We start from the raw sequence: 16,847 nt of genomic DNA, 5'->3' as shown, positions 1-16,847 counted from the left end.
CAATTGAGGTACAGTGTTGATTGAAAATAGAAATTCAGTACTGCAGTAAGTTTATCCCCTGCTATCTTTCCTTAAATGCAACTTCCTATGCAGTGTAACGATCTATTAATAAAGTGATACAAAAATCTGACATACATACATAAACTTTATTAATGTGTCTTAACATCAAGCCGATGGGGAAAAAAACCCTCTACTTATTGGAGACACTTGATATAGTTGCAGACTCTGCATTTGAGCGCGTGGTTTTAAACGCTGAATTTCACTTCTCCCCTCTGTGAAGGGTATATACCAGTTCCAAAGTAAAACACTTTGGCAGTGATTTTTGCGATTTTCACCTTTCCTCGAAAAATCCGTTGGACAGTTATCTAAAGTACTTCAGTATTTAGATAAATGACATCGCCAAACTGTGCGCGCACCTCTCAAGCCTCTCCCACCCCACTCCCGAAAAAAAAAAAATCCAGTCTTTCCAAAGTGCAAAATTAAAGGCAGATCTTGTAAACTCCGCCAACTGAAGAACGTTCATGGACTTCATGATCATACCATATGCTCATAACTGGGTATTTGAACTACTTATATGCTTCCAAACATCTATGGTCTACGGGGTCAGTACAGAGGGGTTCTCCCTTATCTAGGAGACTTTTAGAAAGCAGTGCGCTATCTAGCACTCTACTCTAGGGGAGCACTAGATGGCGCAGCGGTGTCAGAGCATTCCTCCCACCAATGTGGCCCGGATTTTCTTTCGTCCTGGCGCCATGGGTTGTTTCGTTGTTACTGTAGGTTCTAAATACAGCCTCTCCAAATTCCAATTCGACCTGGATAGAAGAACCGCATAAAAACTGTAACGTGCGCTACTGACGGTTTTCCTCTCCGAAATTTATTTATTTATTGTTTATCTTTTTAACTCCATTGGAATGCGACTGTTTTTCATTCCTGATGATAAAATCAAGTTTTCTTTGCAACCCTATAAATAAAATTCAAGACTTCTGTTATCTCTTAACAACAAGTCTTGTTGAATAATACTTCTCCTATCACTATAATAACGACTATCTGTTTTTTTTTTTTTAATTTGGTGGTTGTTTTAAACTGTTTTTCTTTCTCGGTTCTGTGGTCGCGAAGTGCTGGCTATATATTTGGTATCTGCACGACTCAAGATTACTTTTCATTATCATCTTGCCGGATTACCAATAAATTACAAACTACTCTCAATAGAGGAATGCCTCTTATTAGGCCCCGCCCTTCAGTGATAACTGGCCCAGCGTTAAAGAGGCGTATCTTTGACAATGGCTAGTGCCTCGAGCTCAAATTGGTCTGCGAAAATGAGTTAATAAAATTCTACTTTGTTGATGTTAACCACGCCTTGAGATATTCATGGGCTTCTTGAGGTACACATCGAAGAAAGGAATCTTTTTCAAAAATTACTGAAACTGCTTAATATTCTCGCTATTTATAGCCGAGTCTTCATTTTTTCTCAGCCTCTCTCGCTCTGAAAGAGGCGGAGTTTTTGTTTTACTCTCAGTGTGATCTAAAACGACAAACTGTGTTTTGCCTTGTGGCCATTGTTAAAAAGCCAGCTATTGAGCACAAGAAAACATATCCTCTGCGTGTAGATGTAAGCTATTTTCTTTTATGTTTCTCGCTTCTCCGTGCGAGACAGAGGAAATTACTGGTGAAAATGTCTGCCTGCAAGCAGTAAAGTAAACATAAGAAACCTAAAATTTTCTTTTCAAATTGAAATACCCACCATAAGCAAATACTGAAGAAAAATTCTGAAGAAAAACCTGTTTAATGTAGTTTTTCTGATGTGGACCATTTCTGGTGGTAAACATGAAGGGAGAGCAGTGAAGTACATTTTTATCAAGATCAATCCCCCCCCCGCCCCCCGCTTAACTTACCGTGTGTTACCCGACCCACGCTACAATTTCGTAAGCGTGCCACAATGACCCCACCCTCTTAAATACCCGCATGTAATTCCAGGACTTCCCTTGTCTATAAATTGAGCATTTCAATCAAACGTTCGTCTTCACCCACACTTACTCCCTTGCTTCACGAATCCCTGACCGTCAAAATGTCTCAACCCACTCAAGAAGAAATGGACGGTGAGTAGTGTATTAACGTTAAAATTGCGGGTGATATTGTCAGTTACATTTGAATTTTCCGCGAATGTTTTCACGCAGAGTACAGAGAAGCGTTCTCGCTGTTTGACGACCAGGGAGACGGTAAGATTGAATCTGACCAGATTGGCTGCTTGCTTCGCTCGTTGAACCTTAATCCCGACGACGAGGATATAGACAAGATCGAAAAGGACGTGGGTGAGGAATAATTTTCTATTTGTTGCTAAATTTTAATTACTGATCAGCGAATATTTTAATCGAGCCGGATTTATTTATAATTAAAGGCTTATATTCCTGTGGTATACGTTATTGGCGGTCACTGATTTGAGCTCAGGGACGTAGCAATACCAACGTGGGTTTGTTCATTTGTTTAGTCAAAAGGTTATTCGTTCGAGGTTGAGAGAAATTTTGAATTTCTTCAGTGCAATTCAGACGCACAACGAAGGAGAACTTGGCTGAGTACAGCTAGACTTTATCACAGATGTTACGAGTCTGATTTTCATCTCGACTGCAAAAACATTCGAGGTTAAGTTTTAAAGCCGATTTATGCCAAGTTTCGTCCAGCTGGTTTCCTGTAGCAGACGATATAACAACTTCTATCCCCTTTCTTCAATAAACAGTAATGTCACGCAATTTTCGTATGTGGAATAATCTCGTTCGAGTTGTTTTGTCATGAGTATATTGAACGAGCGTAATTGTAGCGAGAAAGCCTTTCAGAAACGTAACAGCTGCGAGTAAAATGATCTGGACATCCATTTAGGGAAATCGCTTAAAATTAACTGAACACCGCCAAACATGTAGTTATTGGAATTGTGACAAAAAAATACGAGCACATCAGAGGAATTTGATCATTCTACGTTTTAAAAAACAAATGAAGTGTTGATAGCTTTCTTCCTTTCACGCTTTTGATCACAAAACACTTTGCATATTTTGGTGTGCAGCAACAAAAACTTGCCGAAATCAATACCCCTTGAAAACAATTAGTCGCAAAGGAGTTGTCATCTGCCATATTATGTTTCATTACTAGCCTTTTTATTTGTCTGACAGGTAACGAATTTACGCAGTAGCTGTTCACAATGAAAGCCATCGCTGTTTTGAAAGCATAGCCGCGGGAAATTCATTGTGCAAATTAGAATGCGATTATAAATTAAACGATTGTCAGATTTGGCAGTAATTAGCTATTAAGCTTATATCTTATCTTTTTTATTAATTGAAATGAAATCTCTTAAACAAACTCATTTCTGCCAGATTATTTCGTACTGCACAGTGAAATGTTTCTTTTTTTTTCCACTGATAGCTGGTATCCTCAATGCTTTACTTGGTTTGAAGGCAGAATTGAGAAACAGAACGCTTTTTCCTCGAGAGAAATTTTGATTCGGATCACTGCCTTTTTGTTATTCCACATCAACCGTCTTAAGTGGAAGATATAGTATGTTCATACCCGAAGATAAATAATGAAACAAGCTGTTGTGACTTCAGTGAGGGTCACTTTTCTCCATCGCTGGCCAAAATATTTTACTAGCTTTAGGCTCCGCGTCCACACTGGGCGATGCGGAGGGATTTGAAAACGCAGCTTTATTTCTACGGTTGGGCTTACTGTGCGCACTAACCGTCACCAAAATAGAGCTTTTCTCGAAAACGCTCTTCAAACCGGAGGAATTTGAAACCGGGGAGGGGGGGGGGAACTCCCATATGGAATGGACGGGGATGCTCGTCGTCTCGCTTAGGGGTGTAAATTTCGGATTTTGGTCTCGCTTAGGGTGTTCTGGGCAAAATGTCATTATTTTTAGCCGTCAAGGTCTCGTTAAGGGTTGCACACGAAGAAATAACAAAACAGAAAGAATTTTGATTCTTTATATTTACTCAATTCATATAAACAAATTCGCCATCATTAAATGTCACTGTACTTTTTATTTGTCTGTTTTATAAACTGGTCTCTTTTAGGGGTCTGCATAAGCTTCGGCCACGCCCAGATTGGTCTCTTTTAGGGGTTAAATTCAAAATTTCCGACGAGCATCCCCGTCCACTCCATATGGGAGTCCCCCCCGGGATTTAAAAACGCCGGCTTTGCGTTTTCGTGTGGACGGAAAATATTTTGAAAACGGAACTTTTCGAAAACGATGTTGTCACGATCTTCATGTGATTTCCCTGAGCGAGTTTTGTGAAGCGCAAATCCAAATGACCGGTGATTGTTGCGTTTTTAAATTCCTCCGGCATAGTGTGGACGGAAAACATTTGATGCGTTTTCAGAGTGCAACCTCCGTTTGCAAATTCCTCCGACCTTAGTTTCAGGGTGTTTTTTTGTTCTCCTTTCAACACCGAAACGGCTCGTAACATTGGGGTTTGTGCAACTGAATACAGGTCACCCATAAAGAAAAGGTTATCTCGTTCACTTGTGGGACTTTATCTTTCAGTTACAGCCAAATAATCTTTTATCGTAGTGTCTAGAATTACAGCACTATCTGTAACAAATAATACAAATTTCATTGCAAAGCTGTTTTATTAACCCTTTTGATTGCCAAGAGTCCCCCAAACTGAAAGTCATGCAAAACAATTTCTTCAGAAAATTTCACTCGCCAAAAGTTATTTATCGAGAACAAATGGTACCATATACATGAAAGTGCCACTCAGATTACTTAGTACAGGGTTGTCTTAAGGCAGTAAATCCGACCCAAAACACATCTGATCGATTTTAAACTGAAAATAAGAATGCCTTCTGTTCCCGCCAAAAACAGATTAGAGTTTTCTTTGTATAGTTAGATGCTTTATAAACTCTCCTTTAAGCCCAGCTTTACAACAAATTTAAGCACCTCTACGAATATGAGTGGGTTTGTGAAAACCGTGCCAAAGAAAAAATGCGTTCGTTCACACTAAACGACGTACACACTCAAAGTTTGATTTCCCGCTCGACTGCTAATTATAAAGGCCTCAAAATCACTCCAAACGATGAGAAAAAAAAAAATAATAATAATAATAACAATAATAATAATAATAATAACAATAATAATAATAATTTTTTTAAAAAACATACAAATTGGTATATACAAGGTAAAAGTAAGTAAAAGAAATAAACTATTAAAACCTAATTCAACAGTGTTTACATAATGGCTCCCTCCTGGGTTTCAACGTCAATATCAATGTTCTTAAAGTCACAAAAGGCTTTCCTTCTAGCTCTTGAACCTCTTAGGCAGATTAGTGCGGATCTTAGTAAAGCGAAGGATGTCCTTGCTCTTATCCAGGAGATTGTTTTAGCATAATGTTCTCCTTTCTTGATGGAGATCAGCTGCGCCAGTCTGGAATGGTATTGCAAGCATTCGTTTCCCATGCCGCCTGTTGACGTGAAAATAAGGGGTGTAAAAGTTCCTTGTTCGATATCCTAAACCCTCCTCGCGTAAAGGCGCTTCTTCTCGTTCTCATGATTGCGGTATATCTGTTGGAGCTCTAGGTCCCTATACGAATCAGCATTAGGGTGACAAACCCTCACGTCAAAGAATGCCGATAGTTGGTTCTCCCAGAACCCGCGCGCATGAATATCTAATCTCGCATCTGGAGCTCGATTAGAACCTCTTCTCAGCTGTTCACCCGAGATGTCTTGCAGGACAGGCTCAATCTCAACATCGGTACAAACCATATTCAGGAGTTCGGCTTCTAAGTCCCTGAGCTCATTGTGACGTTGGGTAATGAACCCACCTCTCTTGCATATCATTGCGTGGTCCACTGTAAAAGCATCACCGCATACACAGGTGGAGGGGATATCATCAACCGGCCAATCGTAGCGCAGTTTGATTGCATCGCGGAACTCTCTCTTATTCAGATTGAAACCCGTTTCACGAAGGGGGAGTACCGTCAGCCAAACAGATGACCCTTTTTCCGCAGCAAGGTCAAGTGCCCGTTGGACTTTCTGTAGGGCAACCCCTCTGATATGCTCTGCCCTGTCTTGGAGCACCGTTGCTCTCTCACTCCTCATTGGCTGTTGTAGTCGCTTGACCAAAGAATCATCCGGCATCTGATGGGATTGAGCCACGATCTGTTGGACCAGCGGGATGGTAACTTTGACGGAGGAGGATTGCTCAAGATTTGCGTCAAGACACGGGTTTGTCATGCCAAGCCCCCCTAGACGGACTGGCAGTGCTAGAATGTCCCTGTCCAGCCGAGTGCACCTATGCTCCATAATTGCAGGGATGAGCACCTTACATATGGCATTCTCCAAAGGCTCCAATAATTCTTGAATATCAGGCAAAGTTAATAATAATAATAATAATAATAATAATAATAATAATAGAGCAAAGCACGAAAAGGAAAATAAATGAGTGAAACTGATAAGATTGACATTCCTTTCCATTTTTGTATCGTCTACGTTGAAGAGCAGGGTGTGGTTTTCATTAATCCTGAGACATATATAAAAGCCAGTTACGACCACTTGGACCTCAGATAGTTCTCTCTTGACCTCATTACTTGTGGAAAATATATCCGGAACTGCAGCGAGGATTTCAGAGCATGTTTTCGGTATTATAAAGCGTCGATAGCGGAATTAAACCCGGGTTTTCTTCGATTTTCAATAAATCCATTAGGTAGATGCGTTCTTTTTGAATCGGCCACAATTTTTCTTGCTCTACGACTCATGAAATAAGACAACATAACGCAAGAACATCGTCAATAATGATGATTTCAACAGTGGATCTCCTTGTAATCACCTTCGATCCCTTACAAGGATTTATTGGATCATAAAATGGACGCTTTTCCACCCATCATCTTCGGAATTGGTGAACGATCGTAAATTACTGCAGAGGTGAAAACCAAACACCAGTGTGATGACCTGTTTATCGTGCCGCGCTTCCCTAGCAATTAACCTTACAAGAGAGTCGTAGTTTGCTGTTGTCCGTAAACCGTAAACCGTAAACACTCCGTGCCTTGCATCTTACGAAACGAGAGCGTAATCCGTATAATGTGTTGTACGGAAAGCTCCGCCTAGTCTGCGTAGCAAGGGTTCCCATACGAAAAGCTTTTACCGCATTCTGGCGGCGCGGCAATTTGGAGAGCAGAAAAATCGATTACCCCTGATTTGTCGGGTTGTTTTTTTGCTCTCGCTCCAGAATGCGGAAAAAGCTATTCGTACGGGAACGCTTGCTTCGATGGCTAAGCTCCGTTCAAAAGGAGTAACCTTTTCACGCGAGAGGTAAAGAAAAGTGTAGCGTAATTCGTCAATAAAAGACGGGGTGGTACAGTTCCTGTAAAAATAAATTCACCATCTTGTTTCACGTTGAAGTTGGTGGCGCCTCGTCGTCAGGCAAGACGACTTAGAAATAATGCATCAGGAGGCAGAATCAGTCATTTTGAAAATCGGACGGTTAAAAAGGTGGATTATAGTGCCGTGCCCTTTCTAAAATCATTCTAAAAACGCTGAAATCGGAGACTAAGGTACAATATCAAGCTTGCCATGTTTTTGCAGGTAACAAACGCATCAGGTTTGAAGAATTTCTGCCAATCTTCCTTACCGAGAAACAGAGATCCAAACCAGTCAGCGCTCAACAGTTCATTGAAACTCTAAGCGTGTTTGACAAGGACAACGCGGGGAGAGTCGCTTCTGGTGAAATGCGTCATGTGTTAACCTCGCTAGGTAAGATGTATGGGTTATTGACCAAGTGTGAGGTCAAGATGGCTGGAGATTGGCCAAGTTCTTTTTTTTGCGTGTTCATGGACCGAGACGGAGTCGAGGTCCATAAACTCGCAAAAAAGAACAAGGCCAATATCCAGCCATCTTGACCGAACAAGCTTGGTCAATAAAGGATTTATTATATGGCTTTCGCGGAAATGTTTCTTGCGGGACACGGCGGGTAGTCCCGAGCGGGCAAGATAGCTCCATCTTGCCCGCTCGGGTAGCCAATCACAGCGCAGGATTTGATTCATCTTGCCCGCTCACGGAGCTGGCCACATAATAAGATTAAATAAACGTTGAATGTTTATAGTGGTCGGTACGCTTAGCCACAATCAGCTAGTTCTCTGGCATCCCACTCAAACTGAAAGAAAGAAATACTTCAAATAAACACAATAGGCTTAAAAAACTCAACAGGCTGAAGGCAGACCAGTTGGCTGTTTAAAAGCATGGTCGAGGAGTTGAATTCGGGTCTGTCGAGAAGCAACTCCAGTTCTGAGCAGGACTTCAGATTTCAAGTCCGGCGCCCTGACCACTCGGCCGCGCCGCCTCCCTGATTGCTTCGTACAAGTCAACGATGGCAACTCTGCCTGCATTTCACCTTTTGTCCTCAAACCAAAGTTTAACTCTTATAACGGACCAGTTGGAAGTTAGAACATTAAGTCTATGTTAATTTTAAGTAAAGAAATTAATTAAACCCATCGATCAATCGGCCGTGGCGGCCTGGGTAACCCCAGTGGTACCCGATTTAGCCGTCTACTGCAATCCAATGGTTGTTCATAAACTTACAAGCTTGTAATAGAAGTTTTCAGTTCATAGTTTTAATTTTTTTTTTTAACATAGCTCTCTAAACGCGTTGCTTGCCCACATTTTGTTCATATTGGTGTTTCGATCGACAGGTAACAAACTCCGAGATAAGCAGGTGGACATTTTATTCGATGATGTGGGAGAGCATGGAGGATTTATCAACACTGCAGGTGATTGGCTCCACTAATCTATAAAAGCCTGTGAATATTAATAAATGCCTGGCATTACTAAACGCTCTCCTTGCGGACCGTGTTTGAGGGTGCTTCGCATATGAGAACGTTCAATCACTATCAACCGTTAGCTGTACAACGGGCCAAAAATTTATCCGTTAGGTGTAAAAGTTGGAACTTATGCGTCCCATGGCGCCATTAAGACAGATGATGATGTAAAAAAATATTAACCGTAAAAAAAAAAAAAAAAAAAAATTAGCAACGAAAGTGAGTCTCAAGATCTCTTGTCAAGACTTTTGTCAGTGACGTTTAGTTTTCGGACACTTTTATCACATTTCGGACAAATTCTGGACATAGCTAAAACATAGCTAAAATAAGTTTACGCCTACAAAACACGAATTAGACTGAAACAACATCAAAAGATGATGTTTTACTACAGCCTCGAGGTTTTACGAATAAACCGACGAGAAAATAACGCAAACTGTGTCAAGGCGTCGCGAATGTCAAGTAGCGTCCCAGCTAGAGTTCGCTCCGTAAAGCGGCATAAGGGAAACTTAGCGCTTTGGAGCTACTTTACAGCTCTGTACTGTACTGTAAATATTTCGGACGCTTAAAAATTTCGGACGGTTTTATTTCGGACACTTTTTTGACCGAAATTAAAATCGTCCGAAAACTTCAGTTGCAAGTGACGTACCCACCGAAAGACTTTCGCTAGGTGATTTATACAATAACGCTTTTTTGTTTCTTTTGTTTCATAGACTTTGTCAACATGGTTATGTCGAACTAGGCAAAGGAAAGCAATCTCCGTCGTACAAATATCTGAAGCTTCTCTTTAACATTTCAGCTCCATATGATCGATCTGTTAGCAATCTAGAGTTAGTTAATGGTGTCAAAATGTACTTCTTTTCTGATTTACTGCCCCAACGTGTTGGATAGAGAAACAAAACTGTCACAAACATGTCAAGTTAGCACTTGTTTGTTCAATAAAGTGATTGAAACTTTATTTTTCAATGTGGTTGTTCATTCTCTTCTTTATTGCGAATTACTCAAGAAAACGCTCCATAACGGCCAACCAACGCCGTTGTTGTAAAGTATCGCAATACAACCCTTGTAGTTCCTGCCTGCACGTATGCACACGAGCAGAGGGGATCTCTTTTTCATGAGGCAGCGTCCACACTGCGTCGCAGGAATTTGAAAGCGCAGCTTTATTTCTACGGTTAGGCCTACCGTCCACACTAATCCGTCACGAAAACGGGGCTTTTGGAAAACCGCGCCCTTCAAACCGGAGGAATTTGAAAACGCTGGCTTTTCATTTTCGTGTGGACGGAAAACAAATATTTTGCAAGCGGAGCTTTTCGAAAATCATAGCGTCGCGCTGATGATGTGATTTCTCTGACCGAGTTTTTCTCAAACACGAATCCAAAATGGCCGGTGATTGTTGCGTTTTTAAATTCCTCCGGCGTAGTGTGAACGGAAAACATTTGATGCGTTTTCAGAGTGCAGCCTCCATTTTCAAATTCCTTAGCGTAGTGTGGACGGGGCCAAACTGGAGTACGCACGCTAATTAAGCTAGGGTCAATGAAATAGGCGGCAACATCCATGTCGCCTAAAGTTTTGCGAGAAAGGCTTTTACGCCTTCAAGCACGTTCACTTTCACAAAAATAAAACTCAGTTTCATTTGGAAGGTTTTGAACCTGGATTTACCATCAAACACTAGTAAACCGCACTGAACTGAAGCCTTTCTTGTACAACCTGTCCTTAAAATCTAAGTTCACGCGTCCCGTTTCGCGAATGAAAAAACGGGCAAATAAAGAAAACTGCTTTACGCAGCGTAGGTGGATCGTGGGTAAGAGATGAACGAAATTAAAAAGAGAGACAAAAGACATTTGTTTGTACATTGTCCAGACAAGCGGAGTCACTGAGGCAGTATCACTAAGAGTTACTGTTGCCGATTTAGTTACCGAGGAGTTGCCCAAGTCAGTGGAGTTTTATACGATGAGTTCCGACTAACTTCCGAACTTACCACCCTATGAGCCTCGGGTCTGGGCGTTCAACCGCGTCGTAAGCCATGTAAACTCGTTCTTTGTAAACTCCCTTTGTCAAATGAGCTTCAACGTAGATACTTAACGCTTTGTCATGACATATGAACTGAACGTCGTGATGTCACACGCAGCATCAAAGAGAAACCGCTGGAATAACATATTGAAGAGAAAGATCTTCATGAAGCAACAGAAACTGGACTGCCTTGCCGTGTACAATATCTGTTGAACGAGAAATAACAAAACAAATAGCACAATAAACTCAAGATCTAAATGAAGGGTAGTAAGGGGTTACCAAGATTCGTACGGAATCAATATTTGAGCGATTTTAGCTAGAGTGTGGTTTGGATACAAGTTGAAAAACAAAAGCTGAATGCGAGTCTGGAAGTAACCATTGAAGTAATTTTAATCTTCGAACTGAAGGCATTCATCCACAGTTGGTGTCTCCATAAATAAAAGAAACAAAATGGGGTTTTCTTTGTTTCTTACTTTAAGGGAAAGTTACAGCAAAACTTATCAAGGTCGAATATCAATGCAAAGGCAGTTACTGTAAAATGTACGCCTCCTAACCAACGTCAAATAACGCGACGGTGGAAATCTACCTTAACTAGGATTAATTCTCCGTAGGAATTTAGACGACCAACTTCTCCAGATACAACAAAAATACTGGGAAACACAAAACACACTTTCTGGTCAAAATAAAATAACAATTTTTGGAAACAACTACAATTGCTGTACCTCCCAACTCAAATACGTTTTCCTACTGGAGGAGAACATGTAACGTTTCAGGGTCGAAACTCACTAACTTCCAAGGGAAACAACAAATTTAAGGGTGCGTTCCTTTGGGGTGATCTGGATCAGCATCAGTGAACCAAGATCACTCGGATCATGGTGCATCAAAGGAACCAATGAATCCACTCTGGTCACGGATTCTTCGGTTCCTTTGATGATCTATGATCCGAGTGATCTTGGATCACCGATCCTGATCCAGATCACCCCAAAGGAACGCACCCTGACTTTCGTCTCGCACGTGATCAGGTCGTGCACTTTGAAACGGCAAATTTGTGTGAGGGTCTTGGTCTTGTTGAGGGTCGCGGGGAAACAAAACTCACTGTTTCCCTTGAGGTCACTTGCTGATCCCCGATATTGAACTCGAACCCCCGATTACTCGAATCTCTCTTTTTTTCCCTTTTTTCCTTTTTTTACTCGAATCTCTCGTGCTAATCGAACCAAAGCTGGATTTGCTTCTTCCATTTAATTCTAAACTCGGTATAAACTCGAACCTGTCGCTAAGTCCACTTGACCGGGACTTGATAACTTGAACTTCATTTTGTCAAAGCCTAATGAGTTGAAGCTCTCCAGAATCAAGGACAGAAACAGGTTGGCTGTAAAGTGTCAGGGACTGGTTACAGGATTTTCTGAAAAGACTGACATCAACAGTGCTTAACTTGTTGCAAACAGTGCTTAACTTGTTGCAAACTGTTCTTCTGCTGTTGAATCGCTTTGTTGATTTCCCATGAAGGTTCAAGTTCTCGGGAGTCACTACACAACGGAAAATTAACTTTACTTACTGCATATTACACGGCTAGGACTGACTTGTTGACTGTGTAAAAAAGCGGCGAGTTTTCTGACGTCCACTCTGGCCTCGGCCATCTTGTCAGGATCTCTGTTGTGGTGTTGTGATGAGTTATCACCCTCTGCAAATTCCATTAATTCATACACTGTAAATCGATGCTAGGAGAAGAATGGTGATCAGAAGATGGGAGAGGAGAAAATACCCACACTGTCCATTCACATAGCCAGAATTTTGTTCAGGCTTAATTTTCACAGCTGCTTTAGATGTGTATCATTCATGTCTTTACATCTTTCTCCGCAGTTCAAATATATGATCTTTCATATATCCACTTACATAGTACTCCATCTTAATAAGAAGTTTCTTTGATAAACATCTGGTAATTAAACTCAGCGGTAAAAACGAACGACGTTTTGACCTTTTCCCAGGTCAAAAATAGCATACAAATATAAAAGTCTACAAAATATGTATAATTATCTAAACAATTAAGCTAAGCTTCCTGCAAAGCTGTAAGTTTAGATTATTATACGTGTTAACATGCTCTAAGGATTTTACATTCCCAATTACTTTTTAGACTTTTATTTTTGTATGCTATTTTATATTTACTTCAATAGCACTCAATCCCTGAAGAAGCAACCTATGTAAATTTCGGCAATTCTCGTACCCCAGGTAGGCGTGTCCAAATGCTTGAAATGCGTTGTGACAGATGCCATGTCTGTGTCTATTCCAAGAGTCATGTTACCACTCTGATTGGCTGCAAGTATCTAAAATGAACAATTCAGTTTGAATTATAATCACCTAGAGAGGCTATACAGGGGGAGTCTACAGGGGCTTTGGAGGTGCCTTATTCTTAACAAGGCCTGTCCCGCACATGGGGAGAAGGAATTGATGATGATGATGATGACGGTGTTGGTGATCATGACAATCATGATGATTACCATGATAAAAATTACACTAAACCCCACTTACCAAAAAAGTGCTGAGATTCTTCATTCGTTCAATTACATTTTTCACCACTTTGAGTGATGGCATGTATATGCTAACCTTCAAAAGAAGAACAAACTCTTCAGTCTAATATATGAGTTTAACTGTGTTTTTTCTTTTTTTTTTTTTTTTACTATTGCATACAGTACTAACATTACTTACACTACTAAGACTTCTTACAATACTAACATTATCTACAATACTTACATTACTTACAATACTAATATCACTTACACCACTAGTGACCTTACTTACAATACGACCGTTACTTACACTACGATTACTACTAACACTACGACTACACACAACAACTACTACAGATGCTCTGCCTACACAACTGATAATATGAATCTTACTCTACATGAGTTTAACTGTGTTACAACTAATACCATCACAGCTAAACGGAAAAATCAGTCTTAACACATCAAACCACCATCTACTCACAAACACTTTCCCCTTAACTCTGAAGATAACTTTCACTCAGGTTGTCACTGAACATCAATTACAAACAACAATTCTTTTCAGAACTACATGTACTCTCACCCAGAAGATCACACTTTATGAACTGCCAATACTCGTGGGTTCAAACCATTTACTAAGAAGGTTGAACCAGGCTTTTAGCCAGATGGGTGTCCAGGCATCCGGTGGACGCCCACTTTTTAAAGAACATTGTTTTGCCTGGAAACCAGCACATTTTGAATTTCAGAGTTATGGTGGCACGTGAGATTAAACTATGATACCATTTGTCCAGAAATATACACTTATCTAGTAATTTTTAGCCTTTTTAGGAGTTAAAGTATTAGGAAAAGTGATTATTTAAATGTTTGCTTGTTCGGTTCCCATAGTCAGTCTCCAAGATAGCCAAACTAAGTTCCAATATTATTTACACCACATTCCTGCCGCCATGTTGGTGTACAATGGAGGTACACCAAAATTGCAGTTCCATACTGGGCTCTGTACATTTGCACAAAATATTAGATGAATATCTGAAGTTTGGGTCGAAAACACACAGACCTAAACCTTGGAGAAGTGTCATCTTTTTATATCTTCTATAACATCACAATTTCCTGACTTTATCCAATAAATGGTTTTTGATTTATTTTTTTATTGCGTGGCAGTGAAAACGAAGAATTAAAAAGTGAAAGAAAATAAGTAAAGGAAAAACTTTTACGACAGGTGATGAAAGTAAGAAATAATTAACACTCACATCAAAGTCTGGCATAGCAGGCTCCTCATAATCGTCCCAGTTCCTCTGAGGAATCACTCCTACAGGTACGTCATGTACCACACTTCTTGTGTGACTGGTAAGGGATGGCTGAAATACCAGAATGTCATCAACATTTAAAATATGTACTATGGACTCTCAAAGCTGCAGTTGCTGATTTTCTCTTCAGCTGTATCCATTACTCAAGTGAACCTTTTTTGAAACAAATATAGGCTATAAACTCCCCCCCCCCCCCCGCCTCCAACCCTTCCTCTGCTCTTACTTTATGAGTATGTCACAAATATATTTTCACCCCTGAGAGGTAACAACAGGCTACTTTTAAGATATTAAAATTCAGTTTGATAGTGAGGCCAAGAGGACACAAACAAAAGAAATGCATAAACATCGTCATTCAATTCCCTTTGTTTGTGTCCTCTAGTCCTCACTGCCAAGCTGAATTTTAACATAGTAATATCAAAATTAGACTATTCAAAAACAAAACTAACAAATCTAGTTTTCTCCAGCTTATTTCCCTAAATTTAACATATCACTGACAATAACTTTTAAACCATTGAAATCCAGAGATTTTTGGCAAAATTGCAGTTTTTAGGCATATGTTAAGACATTTTCTGGTCATTTATGACCTAAATTAGCTCCACTACTCAAAAAAGCAGTTGCAACATGAAAGCATGCCTTTCTTTCCACTAGCTTGGCGTTTTATGGCAATATTTAGCACTTACCAGGGTAACTTCAAATGTTAAACATGGAGTGTGTTTTTTTGTCAGTTTTATTTTCACAGCTTGTGCACTGCCTGCTGATTTCATGGTTCGTGCCAAATTCTCTGGCACCAGCTCAAGGTAAATATTGTTGGTTTCATCTTTTCCTTCAATACGATACTCATCAAAGAAGTTGCTCTGAAAAAAGAAAAAAAATTTGTAATGAAGTTTCTTCAATAGGTATTTGATAATAAAAACTAGCAGTAAGTATCACTCTGCAGTCACATTTCCAAGTTAAAAAGAAAGCAACTGAAATTAGTTTGGAGAGGTTCTTTTTACTTAAAATTGACCTTAGAGGGTTTGAAATTTCATTCCTTTTTATCACTAGTTTTTATCACCAAAAAAGCAAAAATTGTGACATATAATATGTGACACAGGCAATTGTTGCACATTTGCTGAAATTTGTTTGACTAATAAGTTATTGATCATAACACAAATTAACCTAGGTTGAACTGAAATCATTCTGACCTAAAGAACAAAGTGACCTACAACACATACGTCGGCTGACTAGTTTCTGGACATGAGCTTTCTGTGAAATAAGTGCCTTCCAAACAATTTGTAGTTGTTCACTACAAAATAACCTTAAACAGATCTAGAATCAACCAAACTTTTACTTCCATGTCAAGTCTTACCACCAAATTTAAAGTGAATGAAAAAATGAGGAACTGCAATCTGGCATGGGTATAACATACAATATTTTGAAAGAATATTTTTTATTTCTACATGTATACCATGAAACATTTCAGACAGACCTGTGTTAATTCACACCAAATTGACACTCCCCCAACAGTGGCATTGTCAGCCAGAATAAAATAAAGCTTTGTTGGTGTCATTCGCAGAGCACAAGTCTTAGCCATTCGGGATATGGTTCCTAAGACCCCTAGTGGTGAAGAAATACAAAACATGGTAAGAATTCCAGCTATCTAAATAATAAAATTATGGCTGTCTCTCGGTGTATTTGTTTCTGGCAAGATAATTTGTTCAGTTCTTATATATATTATCGTGAGTTGCACAACATTTTCCGATTCCAAATCTGATAGCCAGACCGTTAAGCCGATTAAGAAAATATCCCTGAAGAAACTGAGCAAAACCAGCGCTAAAAAGAAGACCTTCAACGTAAAGCTAAATAGAATCCACATGAGAAAAAGTAGAGTCCACTGTATTATTGATGTAACACCGAAAACAGGCTATAAAAACCCTTTAGTTACGAAAAAAATATTTAAAACATCTAACTACTTACGTGTAAAATGTTGAATGCAGTTTATATCTATAATCTTCGCTCGAAAACGCATATTGTCGAGGTTGAGAAATTTCATACGGCAAACTCGCTCAAAACTACCGCCATTTTGAAAACTTCCCAGAGTGCCCCACTCAAATTCACGCTTGCGATTTGGGACGGGGCAGGGAAAAGGCCCTGGGAATGAGGTTGGCGTAATGAGAAATAACTTTAGGGAACCAAAGAATCCTTGTAAAACACAGAATGCGGATTGCGGACTGCATACTGCATACTGGTGAAATACCGACTGAGGG

At 39.9% G+C, this 16,847-nt stretch overlaps 3 protein-coding genes across 3 annotated transcripts in view; 2 read left to right on the top strand and 1 right to left on the bottom strand.

Moving 5' to 3' along the window:
• The window catches only part of LOC145488634 (neuroligin-4, X-linked-like), a 198,055-nt gene that overhangs the window by 118,458 nt on the left and 62,750 nt on the right, over nt 1-16,847 (top strand). The gene's annotated exons all lie outside the window — the stretch shown is intronic.
• Nucleotides 1,690-9,752, top strand: LOC145488672 (myosin-2 essential light chain-like). The gene is made up of 5 exons (XM_081467594.1): nt 1,690-2,096; nt 2,175-2,309; nt 7,561-7,728; nt 8,664-8,741; nt 9,500-9,752. Exons 1-5 carry the CDS (start codon nt 2,066-2,068, stop codon nt 9,526-9,528), a joined length of 441 nt encoding a protein of 146 aa, XP_081323720.1. The 5' UTR covers nt 1,690-2,065; the 3' UTR covers nt 9,529-9,752.
• Nucleotides 9,857-16,711, bottom strand: LOC145488656 (checkpoint protein HUS1-like). The gene is made up of 8 exons (XM_081467570.1): nt 16,558-16,711; nt 16,070-16,197; nt 15,282-15,455; nt 14,545-14,652; nt 13,323-13,397; nt 13,018-13,117; nt 12,352-12,477; nt 9,857-11,002 (listed from the first exon to the last, which is right to left on the bottom strand). The coding sequence occupies exons 1-8, from the start codon at nt 16,631-16,633 to the stop codon at nt 10,917-10,919; spliced, it is 873 nt and encodes a 290-aa protein (XP_081323696.1). The 5' UTR covers nt 16,634-16,711; the 3' UTR covers nt 9,857-10,916.

The sequence above is a fragment of the Orbicella franksi genome, chromosome 5, assembly GCF_964199315.1.
Source record: "Orbicella franksi chromosome 5, jaOrbFran1.1, whole genome shotgun sequence".
Classification (NCBI taxonomy): Eukaryota; Metazoa; Cnidaria; class Anthozoa; order Scleractinia; family Merulinidae; genus Orbicella; species Orbicella franksi.
Note: the sequence above shows the minus strand (reverse complement) of the source record. Positions and strands in the feature narration are given on the sequence as shown.

Bases quoted from the DNA above. Each gene is read 5' to 3' on its own strand.
- LOC145488672 (XM_081467594.1), top strand. From the start codon at position 2,066: ATGTCTCAACCCACTCAAGAAGAAATGGACG. The intron at 2,097-2,174 runs GTGAGTAGTGTA...GTTTTCACGCAG, and splicing joins CACTCAAGAAGAAATGGACG to AGTACAGAGAAGCGTTCTCG. The intron at 7,729-8,663 runs GTAAGATGTATG...TTCGATCGACAG, and splicing joins TCATGTGTTAACCTCGCTAG to GTAACAAACTCCGAGATAAG.
- LOC145488656 (XM_081467570.1), bottom strand. From the start codon at position 16,633: ATGAAATTTCTCAACCTCGACAATATGCGTTTTCGAGCGAAGATTATA. The intron at 15,456-16,069 runs GTCTGTCTGAAA...TTCTTTTTTCAG, and splicing joins TTTGGTGTGAATTAACACAG to AGCAACTTCTTTGATGAGTA. The intron at 11,003-12,351 runs GTAAGTAAAGTT...CTCGTTCAACAG, and splicing joins TCCTAGCCGTGTAATATGCA to ATATTGTACACGGCAAGGCA.